General features: G+C 40.7%; 1 protein-coding gene across 6 annotated transcripts; it reads right to left on the bottom strand.

The window, feature by feature from the left end:
- Window positions 1-1642: 1642 nt before the first annotated feature.
- On the bottom strand, window positions 1643-20712 carry znf821 (zinc finger protein 821). 6 transcript variants are annotated; one of them, XM_030726417.1, is made up of 6 exons: window positions 20560-20712; window positions 9786-9917; window positions 9531-9649; window positions 7744-7842; window positions 7086-7252; window positions 1643-5382 (listed from the first exon to the last, which is right to left on the bottom strand). In XM_030726417.1, exons 1-6 carry the CDS (start codon window positions 20573-20575, stop codon window positions 4392-4394), a joined length of 1524 nt encoding a protein of 507 aa, XP_030582277.1. In that variant the 5' UTR covers window positions 20576-20712; the 3' UTR covers window positions 1643-4391. The 6 variants fall into 6 exon arrangements, with proteins under 6 accessions (XP_030582277.1, XP_030582278.1, XP_030582279.1 ...); XM_030726418.1 differs by having other exon boundaries at window positions 20601-20700; XM_030726419.1 differs by lacking the exon at window positions 20560-20712 and adding an exon at window positions 17903-18314.
- Window positions 20713-20723: the final 11 nt, after the last annotated feature.

Genomic DNA, 20723 nt, shown 5'->3' with positions numbered 1-20723 from the left:
CGGGAAGAGGCCCCGTGGTAGACCCAGGACACGCTGGAGAGATTATGTATCTCGGCTGGCCTGGGAACGCCTTGGGGTCCCTCCGGATGAGCTGGAGGAGGTGGCTGGGGAGAGGGAAGCTTGGGCTTCTCTGCTTAGGCTTCTGCCCCCGCGACCCGGTCCCGGATAAGCGGAAGAAAATGGATGGATGGATGGATGGATGGATGGATGAAATTTCTGTCTTCTAAGATGTGGTTATCAAAATGTAGAAATGTTAAAGATATTAGTCTATTAGAATAGACTATTAGAATATTAGTCTTTAATGATTAGTGTTAATATTGAAAACATTTTTGTAGGAATATGTTTTCATCCATCCATCCATTCTTATCCGCTTATCCTGTTCAGGGTCACAGGGAGGCTGGAGCACATCCCAGCTGCCATAGCCTCCTGAGACCCGAGCTCCTGTTTGCGATGCATTTTTAATTTCTCCTTGATATTTGTGATTAGATGGACCTGATATAAATTAAGCTTACTCTTTGAGCAGGAAGTTGTATTTTGTTACATGGTTGTTACTTACTTTTATGGGAAAAAATGTCCTCAGATGTGGACACTGGGATAATTTTATAGCATAACATAACAAAAACAACATGACTTAAAGTGTAAAACACTATTGAGCAGAATAAAGTATAAGGTGCAGCAAAGCCAAAATGCAATATCCCCATATGTGGACGCAGGGTCTCAGGAGGATAGGGTACATAACACACTTTTTTTTTTTTCTCTTAATGCTTTTAGTTAGAGTTTTGGGCAGAAGTTTACATACACTCATCATGGGCATGATTGTCATGGTCATTTAAGGGCTTTAATTTTTTTTTTTTTTTAACTTTTTTTCCAGGGTGACTTTAAAGACTTTGAAAAACAAGAACTGGGTGCACACTGGTGGTTCTTTAGCTACTTTATGTTCTGCTGCAATGCATGCAAAATATCATGACTTTGTAACGTTTGTTATGTGCCATCTTGACCTGTACTGTGAAATTTATAGCTTTTAAACAGATAAGTGGAAGAGAATGGAAGAAATTCAGTTAGGGTAATATAAAATAACAGTCGCAGGACAAAAGTGCTCATAATACACTGTTAAACAGTATTAGCGTAGTTTCACAACTGTCATGTTCCAAGTAATATAAAATCTCTCAATCAATAATCTCGTCATTTAGACAGAAAGCACAGATATACTTCTGTTAGAACCCTGTTGGGTTCTAACTTTGTTTTGTCCATTTTTTTGCAGGACATTTCTTGTTTATGCAGACCATCATTTCCTGATGGTCTTACAGGCCTAGTGTGTCAGAAAGCCATTCACCTTCACACCTATAGCACGGTGGTTAGACTAACATCTGGAGGGCCTGGGTTCGATTCCACCTCTCTCTCTGTGTCTGTGTGGGTTTCCTCCCAAAAGACATGCAGTTACTGGGGTTAGGTTAGCTACTCTAAATTGCCCATAGGTGTGAGTGTGACTGGTTGTCCCTCTGTGTTGGTCCTGCGACAGGCTGGAGAAACTTGAAATTTCAATTTTCTTCTCCAAATACATTAAAAAACAAACCGAAAAAAAAAAACAAAAGACAAAGAAAATGCAAATAATGCTGCACACCAACATTATAATAAAGTCGATGTTTATTTCCACATTCTTATCCAGGTTTCATCATGGTCTGTACATCTGTTAATCCAGTAACAGAGGATGGCACCCCCAAAGTGCCATCCAGTCAGAATGCATTGATATCACAACTAGCATGTTGTTATTAGCAGTTTAGCTCATTCATTTGGCCTTATTCAGAAAGACTTATTTTGTAAACATGGACATTGAGAGAAAATCCTGATAGAATATAGAAAGGCCAAAGTTTTTAAACATTTTTCAATTAAACTGTAAAAAAGAGGCAGGCATAAACTAACAGTAGAACACAAGCTCATTTTGAACCATTATAGGACGAGTGCAGTTTCACGACATGCAGTGCTTACCTAATCCACACAGAGCGCTGCTGCTAAAGAACAGTGCCACACCAGGGTCCACAGAACTTCCTTTGCAATAGTAAGTGAAGTTTTCTGCGCCCCCACTGTAGGACAAACAGGGTCACAGCAATTTCAAAGAGCAACCTCTGAGAATACCCAGTATTCATATTCTGCGAGAAAGAGACGACACCTGAAGCCTTTGTTGAGAACACTGATCCTGCTCTTGGTAGAGTGTATCATGAATAGGATGGCAGTGAGACCCTGTTGCTTTTTTTTATTGTGCTGAATTAGGAAGAGAAAACATCTCTCAGAAGACAAAGTGTCTCTATTAAAAGTCCCAAAACTGCCTTAAACTGTTCCCATCACATCATATGACAGGTCTATAAATGACTCTTATGGACTGGGGTGCTGTATCCAGGCTCTGAGCCCTCTCACTGAGTTAAACTGCCTGAGAAGCTGAACTGTTTGCTTTGAAGTCCGTTTAAATTGAGGTCGCATTCTGCATAGTTTCGGTGAAAAGTGAATTAATTTCCTTTAATAAATAACATCTGTTGCATAGTGGTTTGATGCACTCCTAGAAAAGCCTCTGACGATAAAACCAAAACGCCATTTCATTTTTTGTTTTCTCTTCATTAGATCTGCTGGAACTAACAGCCAGGTGGGTTACGGCTTGTCTAGGAGCGACTCAAACAGAACCGCTGCTCGTTCTTCTTTGAAGAATATTTCTGAAACTGCTCATTTGACACTGTAAAATGTTTGCATCTGGATAAGCGAAGACAAGAAGAAGTGGAGGTAACAGGCAGGAAATTAAACAAGGGTTATCCAACCATGGCCTCTAATTTAAACATTATTTTTTTATATACCAACAAAATACCCCAAACACTTTCACAAGAAAAAAAAATATATTCACATCATATTGCATAAATATGTGCTGGAATGAGGTTAATGAATCTCCTGTATGGGCTGTACGTGCCATGAAGTTAACCCCAGTGCTCAGTAACAGATGAAGAAAACAGCAAAAAAATAATAATAATTGTGTTTAAAATCATTTCCACTTGTCATATGACTCAATAAAAGTGACTAGCAGATATAAAACATAATTTAAGTGGTACTGTTTACACATTTTGAAGGTACTGCAGCCTTACAAAGCATGTGGATGCTACACAAATTGCACGAAGCAGAGGTTGCATTACTCATGTAAGATTCTCCACGATAATAAAAACTATCCTCTACGTCATAACTCACTCATAAGGAAAACAAATGCATCTTTTAGGGCAGAATTCAAGTAATGTGACAAATTCTGAGGTCAACAGGTAACATATTAGGTACTGTTTCATTGCAACCACTTAATGGAACATTTTAGCACAATATTCCTTAATGTAATGAGCCCAAATATATAAAGAGGTAACTAATGTATTTTACAGTACAATAACAGCAGCGCAGACTTTATGACTTCTTTCACGAACCAGAGAAAAGCTCTGTAACAGAAAGTCAAACATAAATGACATTGGCAAAAATGTCTGGAGTGTAAAGACAATAGAGTCATATCTTGGCAAAGAGAATGTAAAAAGGCGGATGCATTGAGATGTAAAACTGAGGAGATGAGGGGGAATGTAGCTCAACACTGGCCATGTTCAATAGGACAAACATTCAGAGTTTATCTGTTAAGAATCAATATAATCAAACGCTCCTTGTGTTCAAATCACTTGTGAATGTGTATATCCTATTAAAGTGCCTGAATGATAAATATGAACATAAACTATGGAAAAACGACCTGCATCCTCCGTAGTAGTGTACAGTACATATAGAGCTTTGGAAGCTTGGAGTTGGAACGCAGTAAGCCACAGGACAGAGGGCGCGACCACGGCGCCAGCTGAGGTAGTAGTTTGAATGAACACGAACTTCCCAGGGACCCACGGTAGCAGCTTGAAGAGAGATGTGTAGCTACCTGGAACTCAGAGTCACTGGGCTGGCGGAGTGGACCAGAGAGGACGGGGGCTATGGCTACAAAGTCCCCTCTCCTGTCATTGAAGGTCCATGTGCAAATGATTTTAACTTTTCCTCAAAGGAAGTGTAACTGCTCCTATGAGTATGAATTGTGTTAAATCTGCTAGTCCACTGACGAACAGATAAAATCTCTTTACAACATGCTCTTATGTCATCATCCATACAATAAGAAACATTCTCATCCCGGTTCCCAAGGTTTTCTAGACTGTAAAAAAAAAAAAAGACAAAGTTTTTGTTGTATTTAACAAAGCAGCTTGTGTGTGAAGCTGTTCGACACAGATCGAGCTGGGAGGAAACCAGCTTGGAATGGTTCATTGTGACCAAGGCAGCCTGATGGCGCAGTGCAGAGGTTAATGATGCTGCGAGAAGCCAACTGGTTTCTGCCCTCCCCGAGTGGCCTAGACCCATTAGGGCAGCTTCATGAATAGACCATTATCAATGGACGAGACAGGCATAGGGCAGGGGAACTGAAAGAGACTCATGTCTGCTGTGAGGGCAGCCATGGCGGCAGGATCGTGCTCTATCTGTGTCCTCAGAGCAGGGTCAATCTTCTCCAGCCGCCGCTTGATCCTCTTTGCCTCCCTCTCGCGGATCAGCCTGGCCTGCCTCTTCTCCGGTGTCTCGTTGGCCCTCTTTAATCGCATGGCTTCCCTGTCTCTCTGCAGCCTGCGTGCCCGTTGCTCCTCTGTTTCCTGCATCCTCTGCATGCGCTTGGCCTCGCGGTCCCGCAGCCGCCTCAGCTCCCTCTCCTCTTCTGTCTCACACGCCCGCTTGTTCTTCTTTGCTGTGCGCTCGCGCTCTAGACGCTGTAGTCGGGCCTCCAAGGGTTCGTTCTTCCGACGCAGAGCCCATTTTCGCATCGGTGACTGGGCTGCCACTAACTGCTGATAGGCCACGCAGCTGTTGCACACCAGCAGCACTCCGGCAGGATACACCGGCATAGGGCTCAGGATGTCAGGGATAGGAGGAAGACCAGAGGAGGAGGAGTTGAGCGCATCAGGAATAGAGGCGAGGGATGGCCCTTCAGAGAGAAGACTGTCAGGCAGTGAAGGAAAGGTGGGTCCCTGGTCAGAGCCTGTGCATTGTCCTGCAGCTGAGCATGGTCCAGATCCCGGCCCCGGGCCGTGACATGGCCTTGGGCCTTGACACTGGCTTGAAATATGACCCTGTTCCTGGCAGGAACGTTGGGCCTGACATAGGTTGGGATTGGTGTTAGCTGCGTGGCATGGGCAAGGACCCTGACATGAACTGGGGCTAGGGCCCGGTCCGTGGCAAGAGTGAGTGCAGGGGCCTGGGCTGCTCATGGGGCTGCTGGAGAGAGACTGGGACATGGAACAGGCATCCCTTCCTCCAGTCACATCCACCCTAGTTGTGTCGAGGACTTCTTTAAGCTTCTCCCTAAAACAGGATACATAAATCAGCTAAACATCCTTGTTTTACATCTGGATTCTTCCTTAGAAGCATTAGATCCTGAATGAATTCCAGAATCCTTGCTCCTGTCTAAATATTTCACATAAGTGTAACAGAGCCAATTATGTTTATTTCCAGCCCCAAATTGAAACTCTTGAGCTCTGCTAGAGTAGATTCGCCTCATTCCCTGTTAAAAATAACCTTATTCACCTTATGCTGCGCCTCTATGAAGCCCCTCCACAGTCTGAAACGAGCACTTTCAGCTCCCTCACCCTCCCTTTCTAACTTTCTTCTGACTGGCTGCACCTCATAAACAGAAGTTTTGAACAGCAGATGGTGGGGCTTTTGTGCACACAGCCAAAGTGTGTGCTTAAGATCATGATATTAATGATATACCTTCTCACTTACATTATACACTTACAGTAAGAACAAAATATCTGAAACCAAGCGTTTAGAGCAGTCTGAAACCTGAGATTTCACCCCACAGGGAATTGTTCCACCAGCCTGCAACAAAGGCTTCATACACCAGACTGACAAGCATTGTTTTTGCCTTGAATTCCTGTTAGCCAGGCCCGTATGGTCACACATTTTTTAGATAACAGGAAAAATTTTGCTTCTGTCAAGCTGCAATGATTGACATGACTTGAAAGCACTTTGTTGAAATGAGAAGAGATGACTCATTTCATGTTAGTCGTTTCCCAAACATTTTGCTTCAGAGATGAATAAGGCCATGTGTCACATGAACTCTGGCTAGCTCTCTGGAGAGAGGTTCAGCAGGCTGTTAACAGCCTCAGAGAAGGTGACCGTTCAGATGACACAGTGTGCCAGATGTTGATTATGGTATTTTATTGTAGCTGGCTGGAACAACATGAAACGGCTTTTCCGCATACATCTGAGACATATCTTTTTTTGTCCCTCTTTAGAATAATAAATATTTACGTTTTCTAAACTTAGCAACAAATGCTTCTGCCAACCGTAATGGCTCATGACTTTTCTCTTCCCAGCTTTTTAATCACTTCTCACTGCTTCTCCTTCTACTATGCATGCTGACCTTGTCAGTGCTGTTTAAATTAGAAATGTAATGGTAGTTGCTAAGCAACACGCAAGTTTATTTCCATTAAATCTGTCATTGCTGTACTAATTTTATTCATCCCTCATGTTCTGCATTCTGCCTAATCCCACACTTGGAAAACCACTGATCTATTGCATTCTATTATAATGTACTTAAGACTCATTTTTACTTGTTTTTTACTTAATTTACATGTTCATAGGTTCTACAACCAAAAGGTTTGTCTTTTAAAATAATATAGCATGCAATTTTTTTTCTAGTTTCTACAGTACACTCCTGCTAAAACTGAGTTTTAGATACTATGGAGGATTAAACAGCCTCATTTTAAACTGCTTCTCCTTCTGAATCCATTATGTCTTCTCACCTTGTCATAAATGGAGAGATATTTCTAAACCCTGAGATGTTGTTTTACATTAAAATTAGATTAAGATGAATAAAATAGCATTAACAAAACAAAAACATTACAGGGTAATCAGTTCTTCAACACAGAAACTTCAGGGTCATATTAAACTTGTATAATTATATCACAACATCTACATCTATCTATCTATATTTTTTCTTTTCAATTAAAACAATCTGCATTAAGACCTGAGATGAGAGCTACAGCAGAGATGAGCTGAACCTGTTAAAGTTGTTAGTGTCTGTGAAGCGTGCACCACAGACAGCGCAGTTGGAGAGGCGGTCCTCGGAGTGGATGAGAAGATGCCGTCCAAGTGAGCCAGGCGAACTCAGGGCTCGCCCACACACTGGGCACACATAGCTCTTGGTGTTGCTCATCATAGTCGTGTGCTGTTAAAGACAGCAAAAAAAGAGATGAGAACACCCGCAAACTTAAAAGATGTCAACTTTTTGTTACAGACAATTCTCTTCTGATTACAAAAGACAAAGTAACAATTAAATATCAATAAAATTGAAAAGTAAGTGTATAATATTAGCATGTGCTTCTAAATTCATGATTGCAACAGCTATAGTCATTACTGTGGTTGTAATGAATGGTACTATAAATGCAAAGCGCATACAGCATTTATACAAAATGAACATAAGAAAAAGGCTGGGAGATCACTCTAAACCAAATTTATTACCACAATAATAATAACTATTAACACTTGTGGGGCTTTTGCCACTGTCCATAAAAAGAAAACACTGCCAAATTAAAGACTCCTATCTAGGTGCACAGCAAAGTAAGTGCCAGATTAGACTGCTGCAATACAGTTTCTGCAGTTGCATTTCTTTCTTGGTTTTGTATAAGGGGAAGGCAGGTGAGACAATGTTGTTCTCACCTGGTAGACATGGGAGATGAGCTTCTCAGGGCTGCTGAAATCCAGCGTGCAGAGAGGACAAACAAAGTTGTTGCAGTGCTCTCCCCCTTCCTCGCTCTCCTGAGGAAAGTCAAATAGCATTTAAATACATTTTCAAAGTACATCTACCACTATAGTCAAATTATTTTACATCTACTTCAAAAAAACCTTCTCTATATCTCTATAAAAGGAAAAGCAGAGTTTTGAGTTATTTATAAAATGAAAATTTGTCGTATATATATCACTGTTAGTATGATGGCAGTTAAAAGTTAAGCACCACACTAATGTGGGCCTTGTTTCAGTCTGAAGCATTTTCACAAGCGTATGATGATGTGTTGAGTGTATGACTGAGCAAAATTCGCACAAGCCCCAGTGACTCACTGACAGTGACATCACACTGTGTGCTGAGACAGATGTGACTCAAAGAGAACATTTTCAAACAGAAGGTGCAGGCAAAAAACATATTGGCTGAACCCAGGGGTGTCTAATAACTTAAAAACGACTTTTCTTTTCATAAAAACATACATGATATGGACAAAAATATGGAGCCACTAAGTCTTTGAATTTAGCCTATTGCTACAGGTGTATAAAATCAAATAGTCATACAGTCTGCCTTTACAAAAATTTGTGAAAGAATGGGTTGCTCTAAAGAGCTCTTTGAATTCAAGTGGGGTACTGTAATAGGACACCACCACTGCAACAAGCCAGTTCATGAAATTTCTTCCCTCCTAGATACTCCAATCCACTGTAAGTAGTATTACTACAAAGTGGAAGCGTTTAGGAACCACAGCAACTCAGCCATAAATGTGGCAGATCATGTAAAGATACAGCACGGGATCGCCAAGTGCTGAGGCATGTGGTGTGGAAAACGCTCTGTTGACTCCCTAACTACAGGGAACTTCACAGCATTGGTTTCCATGGCTCCTGTAGATGAAGTGTGTAGGTAGCCCACTGCTTTTTTCACTTTTTTCCATACAGTGTAGTGGTATCTTTAGACTAATTATCAGTTTTACTCATTTATCATCTCAAAATAGCACAAAACAAAAATGTCAAAAGTTGGCAATATTCAATCAATTGTTATTTTTCCACACAAAAATGTTAGCATATGAATATTACACAAACTTTTTGATGAGTTTTGATGAGGAGGAAACATTCAGTATCGGTACTTCCTTTTCCTGTTAATGCCTGCATTGGTTCGGGCAAAATATCTGCTATTTTTCCTCTAGCACAACACATCAGCTGTGAATCTACAGCTGCATGAACCAATTCACGAACCCAATTAAACATTGGGTTCGTTAAACTGGATCAGACAACACAGACTGGAAGCAAATTACTGTTCACATCAGCTTGTTTTTTTATGCACAACTGATGGATGAGAGTTGATAAAAAGTCTTACTACAGCAACGGACTCATTTATAAACCACATTTTTCATGCAGGCCAGATCAGTGTCTTCATTTATCTCTCTGGTGCTTTGTTTATATGTTTATGCCACACCACGTTACCAGTGTGGTTGTTTACAGTCATATATCCTGTGCTCAAACTAATTAATGATGTAGAGAGAAGTCATTTTCAAAGAAGTAAACAGTGAGAAATAAATAAAATCTTCTTCCAGGTTTAGGCCCTCACCACAACCTTTGTGTATGTTCCTTTTTTTTTTGTTAGAAAGAAATAAACACTATTAAAAGGACTGTCAAGTGGTACCATGATAAAAACACCAGGATGAAAGATCCCAATTCCTCCAGTTTCATATAGGTAGCAACCCTCTCACCTCTTTGACTCCTGCTCCTTGTAGGAGGCACTGTGTTCTCTTGGTGGTCATGTGGTCGTCAGCAGAGGTGTTGGAGGACGAGTCTTCGCCGTGGTTTTCAGGGTCACTATCGCTGTCTTCTATGGAGGCAAACACAGCCCTATCAATACGGACAGACAACAGAACACAGGGCAGGGCTTATTCTCACTAACACCCCTCATGGACATTCCTACAGAGTCCAACAGTCCTTCCCTGACCCATCCCTCCATCCTGTACCTGAGAAACTATCCTGCCCTTGGACTTCCTGGGAGTTGTTGCTGCAGCATTCACTGTCCTCTGTGAATTCGTCCCTGCCATCCATGTTAATAGTGTGCTGAAGTCCTGTGACGCTCGAAGTGTGGAATGGCCCTGGAGATAAAAAGACAGTGAGTAAGATACTTGTTTCCAGTGAGCACAGTGGATTGCTTTAACAGGGGGCAAAAAGTAATCATGCTCACATCCGTTACCAGCAGAATCGTATGATTTATGTAAACTAAAACTGTAAGCTTAAGCTCAGTGGTAGAGGAGATACCAACATACAGAGATTTTTGACATCAGTGTGACTCCAAGCCTATCTCTCAAGTTTCTGAGAAGACAGTTTTTTTTAATGACAACACAATATCTTGGACATCAACCAGGCAGACTGAACCTACCTGTAGCAATACCAATATCTTTTGTGATATCTGATCAATGTGAGGCCGTGCCCTTGTCATACCCAACAGAGCATTTTGCACCATATCCTGCTGTGTGGTATATGAAACAGTTGTCTTTTTCCAAGTTCGACAAATGTCTCCATGTGATTCTCAGAGTTTGTGTGAAAACAGATTGTGGCTGGACTTTTCTCTAAGCCAAGTTTTGAACTTAATGGTGTGTCTTGATAGTTCTGCAGTGCAGCTGTACAGTTACATTATTACAAAAAAGTAATGACAGAAATTTAAATGATCTTAGTGCACATTAGAAAGCTATGATTAATAGTCAACGGCCTGCAGTCCAAACACAGCCATTGTTGGGGAGGAAAGCTAAAAATGCCAACAAGGTGCCAAACAAGCTAAAGAGGCACCTGAAATCCAAAAATCGCTGAAGAGAGAAACTGTGCCCACTTCAACAGATTGCTGGATCAGAACCAGGGACGACATGACTGCAAGCTGGATTGTGTGTGAAAGAATCTGATAAGGAGAAGTTGTGGATTTTTCCTTATCAGATTATACTGGAGTCTAGTGGAGCCTCTTGTAAAGCACAAAAAAAAAAAAAAAAGGATTAGGCATTATGCTCACAAGTCGCTTCATCTGACTTCATAATCAGAAGAACTGCTAATATTCCAGATGAGACTACTTTTCAAGTGTACACTGAAATTTTGTGTTGGCTTCTGCACAAAAAGTTTGAGAACTACAGTTCTGAGCAACTGATTTCATTTGAAATAAACTGATTCTCTATATTTAGCAAGAAGATAAACATGGTTAAAAAAAAAAAAAAACTGAAGCATTTTAGCATAGAAGCCATTTCTCTACCCATACACTGTATCCAGCATATGAAAGCTTTATCGCCATAGCAACTTCGAAACAGCATCTGCTGTGGTAGTGCATCACAAGAAGGTATAAATGTTTTGATAGAAGTGGATTCATCTATAGCCGAAGGTCCTTGTTTTGATCATACTTTGTAAATGTGGACTAATCTAATTAAGCTAAAAAAAAATTTTTTTTTAAATGTTAGATTATTACAGCAATGCAACATGCTGACAAAAAACAAAACCTGTAATTGGAGCAAAACAGTCCACCACACAGAAAGCAGTCCCAGAGAGTAAATTACTGTAACAATTCTACCTTTTTCTTAAGACTTTGGCAGGATCAGTTGAGAAGAACTTCTTAGATTAATCTGGTTTCATACGAACCATAACAACAAGCAGTAGGATTCATGCTAAAGCAGCGAGGCGAGCCCAATGACATATATGCATGCACATTTACTTCATTTGCATCCCAACCCCCACTTTTTTTATACACATATACACTCACAGATACATGCTAGCTGTTCCGATAGGCATGCTGCATTCCCACGGGGGGAGCAGCCTGTACTCTTATCCTCCAGCTAACTGCCTAGCTGCTCCGTTTTTCCGTCTCTCTCTCTCTCTCAGTACCACCCACACACAGAACAGCCTGGCTCGCCCTCTGTCCTCCCTGCTTATATATGAAGCTCTGACTACGTCCATATCTTTACCATCAGCTCTGAGGGGGAGGATAAAGCTTCATACCATGACAGCCCATATGTGGCTCATTTCACTCACTGCGATGCCACTCTTTATTGTACACAGCAGCTCTTTTTGGCTGAAGGATGCGATACAATCACTTCACTTTTCCTCTTATTACACTGGACCCCGTAAACGTTTATTCAGCTGCCAGCACTGCTCCACTGGACTCAGTTTTGTTGAAAGCTCCACTGGCATTCACACATAGGAACATCACCACTTCAGATAGCGAAAATTAATGATAGCTTAAAATCCAATTTTCTTCCCTTGCGTGCTCCCTCTCCATTAACACAGATCAGAAGATGGGAGAGCTCCTGACTTCAGTTACCTGAGACTGGCATAAGTAATTACAGCCCTCATCACAATCCTGAGGTCCTGCGTGCACGCACACGCACATTCTCTTTTATTCTCTGTGTGTGAGAAGGCAGAAGAATAGAACTAGTCATTTGGCTACTTGTGAGAAGTTGCTATATGAACACAGTTTGGGCACTTTTCCCACAGAAATCTAAGCATTTGTTAGCAGTGTGGTCGGAGTATTGAACTATGAACTACTACAACAGGCTGGTTTCTCGGCGCGTAGCCAATGATTGGTGTGTGAGAGATACCCATCCCCCCACTGCTACGGCTCTGTCTGTACATCTGTCTCTCCTTGCTACCCCCCCCCTCCTCGCTCCCTCAGTCTCTGCCACTGCGATGTTATCTCTGAGTCTGTGTGTCTGTAGGCAGGAGGTGACGCAGTGTCTGACTGAATCCAGACAAAGAGACAAACTCATCAACCAACAGACACACAGAAGAGGGAGAGGGTTAGATGGGGAGGCTGGGGGGTGTGGGGGTGGCCGGGTGACGGAGGGGTAGCGCGCAAAACAAAACAGACAAAAGACAGAATGCCAAAACTCTACTCAAACACTGAGCAATGGGGGTCCTGTTGAATTCAAAGGCCCCTCCTTCTCCTTTTCAGCAGCCGTCCCCTCCAAAAAATGCACACATGCAGACACACAACTCTGTCTGAATCTGCAGGAAGTGCTGGGCCCCCGTCTTACGCCCATAGACTTTCAGGAGAACATGGACGGTGGGCCAGACATCTGATTAGTTCTCACCCCGAATAACCACTGACATAACATTGAAGAAAATGGACAGAGATGGGAGTGATTAAACACTTTTCTTAACAAAAGACTTTCACAAGTTAGTTTGCTTCTGGCTAACACAACAAAAAGTGATTTCTATATATTTAGAATGGGATTTTGATTCAGCTATGACACTAACACCTAGTCAAATGAGATTCAAAGTTGGGAAAAACTTTGAATCTTGAGACCTCAATTTGATAGATGGATCATCAATATACATTTAATACAAAATATTGTGAAATAACTTGTTTGTTATTATTAATGCCAATAAGGTTTTCAAGATTTCTACTTTTAGGTACATAAAAATGATGAAACCACAGCCATAAACTCACATATACTGCTACACAAACTGATGGGTACATCCCTGACAGGCATCCATTCATCACCACAAAATATGCACCACCACATCCAAACAAAACACCTTTTATGTGATCCACTTTTTCTTGGGTATTGTTGTACATCAAACTTAACAGCCAGACAGACATCACTGTTGTATCATTGTCTGGAATTCCCTCTCTGTGTGTGTGTGTCTCTGTGTGCGCGACCATGTGCATGTGTGTCAGCCTGCCTGTCAGACTGTCTCCCTGCCTGTCTGGTCTGTCAGTCTGTCTGTCTGGTCTGACCTTCTCAAAGGGGACAGCTCTTTGAATGCAATTCATACCTCACAAGAAAAGACAGGTAAAACAAATAATGGTGAGGAAGAAAGAAAGTCAGTGTGTAAAACACCCCTGCCTGCACTCACACTCTGGTGTCATGGGTCTTGCAAGATCTTTAAAAAAAAAAAAATGATATGATAGTCTTGTGGCCTTCTGAGGTTTCCAAGCTCTCACTCTGGACTCTCATAGGTATTTCAGAGCAACTAAGGAGCTCATTAGCTTGCAGGTCTGCAGCAAGTATGAGATGCATTTCTCCAGCAGTTTAAACAAACTGTGTTTAGAAAGGAGGGCTGCAACATACTTCAGTAGATTACACTGGGCTCTCCCCTTCAGTGGACAGAAACTAGTTTAAGATAAGAGGTCAGCGAGCTGTCTACTGAGCAGAAGGTCTGAAGATGAGTCCCATCTAAGGACTCCAACAAATTATCCACATTAGGGATCTCCCAAGGACATCTAATATCTGTTTCAATAAAATTATTTTTGCTTTGTAAAAATCTGAGATGATTTTTTAAAAATATAATTTGGTCCACAAATGTCATAAAAATGTCAGGAATCATTTCCCTGAGCCCAAGGTTCCATCTTTAAACTGACTACTTTGTTGGATGAACAGTCCAAACCTTCAAATTATTTAGCTGACCAATATATCAAAACGATGAGCAGCAAACCACCGTCTTATTGCCTTCTGCAAAGTTATTTTGCCTTAATTTGGAGGCCTTGTCCTAAACCTTTATTCAGTTACTTTTAGTTACCTGTGGGTTAGTAAAGATATAATGCATATTCCAGCAAAAACATCTTTTCAATATTAACTACACTCATTAAATCAAAACAACTTTAAACGTGCTGTAAAAGATTGATATTCTGTGAGTATCTTTAACATTTCTACAAATACTTTTTGGTAACCACATCCTAGAACTGACACAAAACATTTCCATGGTAAACAAATTAGAGAAAGTACACACTGCACTCTTGTACAAGGGTGTATACTACATAATCTCTTTCTATTGATAGAATGCATACCTACAAGGTATTCATATAAGATTAGTGTGTGAAGGAATATGACTACATAATGTACCCATACTACATAATCTGCTGATATGAATGCCTTATGTATAACATCTCTATAAGCATAAGGCGACCATGTACAAATCATAATGCAACCACGTTGTTTAGATCTGAGCAATATTGCTGAGCAGTAGATATGGCTTTAATATTACTCAATGAAGAGTCACAGCCTGTACCATTTATGGCCATGAGTCATTCCTGACCAACATGATAGACAATGCTCAGCCAATCAGAACTTGGCACCACAGGATAAACATGGTAACCTAGAATTGATGTTACTATAAACAGACTGGCTCTTTACCTAGAAATTTGGGATTCCCCAGTTTCTCACTGTCTAGCTACTGCCAGCTGTTCAGTGACTTAGGTGAGTTGCTAGATATGGGGAATCCCCAGTTTTTCCATTTCAGTCAATAATGGCCAAGTAGGTCTAGCCAATCACACAGCACAATATGATCACATGATTAGACTAAGCCAATCAGGCATGAGAAAAAAGTTGCTTATTAGCATATGTTATCATACCATTAGCAGCCTGAAATTGACCAAGTTGTTTACTTTTCAGTTCAGATAAATACAGCCAAAATGGACAAAAGGTACTAAACATTCATGAATATGAATATCATGTTGCACATCTTTGAAGAGTAAAGAACACATATGCCGGATTTTATGGCTCAACTCCTTGTGGTTTTGGAGTCTATAGACTGGAAAGGTAAAGCCTCACGGACAGATGCCCGGACGGACAGATGGACGGTGTGATGACAAGAAAAAACAAACAAACGAAAAACAGAATTAGAAAGTAAGCATGAGATGTGTTTGCATAGTAGAAAAATATTATATGTATCATTCAATAAAGGAAGAAGGGGGGAAATAGCAGAAACATTGATTGCATACAAGAGAAGTCTTGCTGCTTGTGTGCTCAGCACTGCTTTCATGCAATCTTGTTCTAAATCTAAGATGTCAGAGGAAACTGAATCAATTGCACACATAGTTACTGTTTGTACAAGTTGAAACCCTTGTCCCTTCTGTTCATGGTGTCTCTATGTGCCAGTGGTAATGACACTAAGTCTTATTTTTTACATTTTTTTTATCAGCAAAGTGACAGAAATAACATCTTGAAAAGGAACCCAGAAACATGGCTAACCATAAGCCCTGACACCTAAAATAACTAAAAGACCCTATCATACAACATTTCTTGTAAATATCTGAACATAAACTTATCAGTCACAAAGGAGGGATATTTATAAGCCTGTGTTGCTGATGAGATCTGTAATAAGCACCAATGAGTAATAAACTACATTAAACATCATCGCTATACAAGCAACTGAAAGCAGCTACTTTAATTATAAAACAGTGTAACAGGAATGTGCTCTTTCACACATTATGTAACACATTCAGTTATTTATCATTAAATGCTGTGATAGCTTAGCTGGCATTGTTTTTAGCTTGTGGGCCTGTATGAGTCCTTTGGCAGGTGTTTATATGTCTGGCTGTGGGTAGATATTGCCAATGTGGTAGTCACACAGCAGTACTAGACACAGACACCAAACTTTATAGATGAGATCTAAATGAGACCAAGTTTGAAATTGGGTGTGGCTCAACCTGAGAGTACTGAGTACTCATGTACAAGTGTAGTAATGCCTACTAATCACAAGGCAGGGGTTTTTTTCCTGGCTCAAAATGGGCGTTTCAGGGGTGACTGCACATGTAGACATGATCCACATACAGTTAAGGTAAGAAGTCTGCATTTTTTCCCAGTTATTCTTGACCAACTGATAAATGAAAAAGCTTGAGTAAAATTAACCCTACATAAAAAAAATAAATAAATAAAATACCAGGACTGATATTTTTTTAATCACAGTGCAGGTAATTTTGTGGTGAGGACCAAAATTAATCATGCTGGAAAAACCCTGCAACATAGTCTTTATTAGTTTTCTATTCTGTTGGTTGTATCTGCCCTGAGTTTGTGTTCACTGCATTTATGACCCACTTTATGTCCGTTTCTTTTGTTTTTATACATCTGTAAATAATAACTATGGTCAAATTAGTCCTAAATTGCTATGATAGACTAGCTATTATTGGTTTCGCCTTGTGATTCTCTGTGTGTCATCATGGTACAATGTACCATAGAGACACCTCTTGCTGTGGCAACTGGAGCTACCACACAGGCAGTTTTTAATATACTGACAGTTGTTTGTGTATGTGTGGACAAATTTTGTCAGCACAGTAAGTTCCACAAAGGATGCTGTCATAAAACTTCACATATCTGTATTCTTGAACAAAATAAAGGCCAAGTCAGAAGATGGGTGTAGCCCAAGCCATGACTCCTGAATTCTTCTATGGGTACTTAGTACTAATGGGTCTAAATGTTGACAAGCGTCATGGCTGGTGTGATCCCACTGCAAGACGGCCTCTAGTTACATGGTTACTGAGTACTTATGGGTCAGATCACGCAAGTCTTCCATTTCCACCTCAACTACAAACCTGCCACGTTTCATGGCTGCATCTATCTGTTATGCTGACAAAATCTGTTCACGGACATGCACATTTTGGCACCCTGCAATGAAGCTGAAGAAACTTCACCAGGACTGTTATTAAAAACACATTTTTAATCAGTAGTCTTTGTAAGTGGGGTTTAATTTATCCATCTTCAAATGCATGTTTATTTTTCTAATGGCCAAATACAACACACAAAGACAACACAAACACTTTGCATTGATTGTATGCGGACCAATCACGCCTACCAGTCACCTCACAAAATCCCATTTCCACCCAGGAAAAACCTTGACACATGCATATAAGCACATGTCAAAATATTCAAAACTACCTCTGTAGTAGTTCATGCTACAGTAGGAGTCTCCGGGACGCATTTTTTCCATGATGACCCATATGCATATCTTTGTGGAGACTCCTCATCGAGTTAGAATACTCCCTAAACCCCTCACATTAACCATCACAGTTAAACGCCCAACCCTAACCTATTTATAACTCTCACTCAAAAAAACAAGTCTTAGTCCCCAAACTGCCTTTGTGGGGTTCAGCATCCTGCTTCCTCGAAAGCTGGCAGATCACGCAAATATCATGAGTTAGACACACAAATATATATAGAACACGCACATATACTGACAGAGAGAGAAAGACTCAAAAGGTGAAAACGATGTCAGCTTTGCTATGGCAGCAGGTAGTAACTGAACATAATCATGTCATGCGACCTAAGTATACACAGATAGTGCACGTGCCATCAATAAATAAATCATGAAATAGTAAGAGAGACAATACCTGAAATACCTACAGTTAACTTTGAAGGGGTTGGTCTGTTTTCGCCTGGACATATTACTGCCCAAAACCGGTTAAAACAAATAAAAAATGAATATCCTAACCCCGGACGGCAACAAACAGTCCAGGTGTATTCCGCACAGAGGGAGCAGATGATGAACAAAATAATAATTTAAAAAAAATGTACAAATAATAGTAAAAATTAAAATAAAACCGTTCAAATCAGAATCTGGATCGTTTGTCGTGGTAATAAAACAAAACAAACAAAAATTTAAAAACGGGCACAAGTAAGAGTCACATTCTTGCAGCCTTTATAAGAAAAGCCCCGTCTTCAACCGATTATCGGGTTAAGATGATGTCCAAGCCCGGACAGAGAGACGAGCAGCTCCGAGCCCCTCCGATCCCGATCCGCTGGCGCCCGTTCGCGCACTACAGCGATGCACGAGCTCAGCTGATCTCTAACGTAAAAGAAACGAAGCTATGTCGAACAGCATTGTGGGATGTAGGGACGAAGACGAGTGAAGATACGATGCTGCGTTCACGTTGTGTGGGAGAAAAAACGACAATGTTTAAAAAAAAAAAAAAAAAAAACTAACGATGATCACATGTTCAATATCTCCATATTCTACACAGTCTTTAAATACTGCTTGGTTAAATGTTAACATGTTTACGGAAAGTAAATATACTTTTCGTTTCTACAATAATATGAATTAATGTAAATTAAATGTAATATATTTTCAACTCTGCAGTATATTTTTAACGCTCAAATATCAATATATAATTGATAGAATTAAGTGGGCGGTTTTGACAGACTGTTATTTTTAAGGCCAGTGATGATTGCTCTTTAATTTTAAAAAGCCCGATAAGTAGTATAACCTGATAACAACATCATGAATATTAACATGTCCATCCCCAGCACACCCCATCCCCAATAAACACTAAAGACTGACACATACAACAGGAAGCTGCATCCTGTCACAGCTACAAAGCAAAGAATTTTTCTCCTTTATGGAGAAATGAGGAAACGGAAGACAGCATGCAAAAGACGTCTAGAGTGATTCTGACCAACCAAGATTCATTTTTAAGGTACAGTATGAAACAAACATGTCTGTAGATTTACGCCCCCCAAAAAACAAACAAACAAACAAACAAACAAAAAAAAAACAACCCAGCAACAATTCAACTGTGTTACTGTGTTTAGTGGCAGTCACATACTTTGAGTATATCTGGAGCCTATCCCAGCTGACAGGGCGAGAGGCAGGGTACAACCTGTACAGGTCGCCAGCCTGTCGCAGGGCTAACACAGAGAGATATACAACTATTGCCTATGGGCAATTTAGAGTGGCCAATTAACCTAACCCAAGTAACTGCATGTCTCTGGACTGTGGGAGGAAATCCACGCAGACACGGGGAGAACATGCAAAAACTAGAGAGAGGCCCAGGCCAAGATAGAACCGAACCCAGGCCTTCTAGATGTCATTCTAGCTGTGAGGCAGTAATGCTACCCACCACGCCACCGTGCTGGGATAACAGTTAATAAAAATACATGAATAAAAATATTATTTAATTTTCAATTTTTAGACAGAATACACAACTTTAAAGTTGAGCTTTTTAAGCGTACAACTGAACCGTACAGGATAAACTTATAGGATAAGATGCACTTTTGCAGACTAAATAAAAATTATCGTATATCCATTTCTCTTAACCCATTGTCCAATTCAGGATGACGGATTGGAACCTATCCTACCTGTCATAGCGCAAGAGTCAGGGTACACCCTGTCTCAATCTGTCGCAGGGCTAACATGTAGAGACAGACAAACCATTCATGCTCACATTCACACTTAGGGCTAATTAAAATCAATTAACCTAAACCCATGCATATCTTTGGCCTGTGGGAGGACGCCTTAGTAGCCGGAGAAAACCCACGCAGACGTGGGGAGAACATGTAGAAAGGCTCGAGACTGGATTTGAACCCAGGACCTTCTTTCTGTGTGCTAACCACTGCACCACCTGCCTAAATAAATAATATTAAACATGAAAATTAACATTTTGTTATGTAATTTTAAAATTAAAATAATTTTTAAAAACTTTCACCTTATGCCTTATGATGAACAATTTCTACTCCCCGAGTGGTTTGTGATAGCTTTGCGCTCCCTTCAGCCATTATAGGAATAAAAAGTAGTGCTACAATTAATCATGACACTTATAATTTGATAACAAACTCGCTCGCTGACTGTACATACTACACTGCCAACACTAGATGTCGCTACAAACCGCTGGACCGCCAATGTCATAACATTGCATGTAGTCGTCATCACTGACTGCCACGAGTAAACTGACCGCAGCACCACAGTGACCGGGTGAAAATGTACTCTTCCGCACGCTCGGGCGAAAATATGCCATCTCAACAAAATAATCTCGTCAGGTCATGAAATCGCCTTTGTGAGGTAAATGACTGATGATACACATTCAGACGCAAGTTGGACGCCACGTTATGCACAATTATTTAGATACCCAGTGAGTACAACGGGATAACGTCAGCTAGCTGGCTAACGTTAAGAAGCCTAACGTTAGCCCATTATAGTTACTGTGAGAGCGATGGAAGCGAACAAGCTACAGCAATTAGTAAATGATAAGGAAGGTTAAGTACAGTCACCTACCTACATCTGTCATCATAATGAAGACATAATTCAACTATTACCCATGGTGTCCAGCGAACATATGAAGCGGGAGTCTGGAGCAGGGGCACAGACTGTGATTAAGTCCTCCCGTACAGCTAACGTTACTGTACGCTGGTGATAAACTTGAGCTCTTCTTTCACGAA

This window comes from Archocentrus centrarchus, chromosome 3, assembly GCF_007364275.1.
Source record: "Archocentrus centrarchus isolate MPI-CPG fArcCen1 chromosome 3, fArcCen1, whole genome shotgun sequence".
Classification (NCBI taxonomy): domain Eukaryota; kingdom Metazoa; phylum Chordata; class Actinopteri; order Cichliformes; family Cichlidae; genus Archocentrus; species Archocentrus centrarchus.
Note: the sequence above shows the minus strand (reverse complement) of the source record. Positions and strands in the feature narration are given on the sequence as shown.

Coding starts and splice junctions, on each gene's coding strand:
- znf821 (XM_030726414.1), bottom strand. CDS start 17,955: ATGTCCAGGCGAAAACAGACCAACCCCTTCAAAGTTAACT. Junction 9,650..9,785: donor AGGGCAGGATAGTTTCTCAG/GTACAGGATGGA, acceptor TTGCCTCCATAG/AAGACAGCGATAGTGACCCT. Junction 7,253..7,743: donor TCATCTCCCATGTCTACCAG/GTGAGAACAACA, acceptor TGTCTTTAACAG/CACACGACTATGATGAGCAA.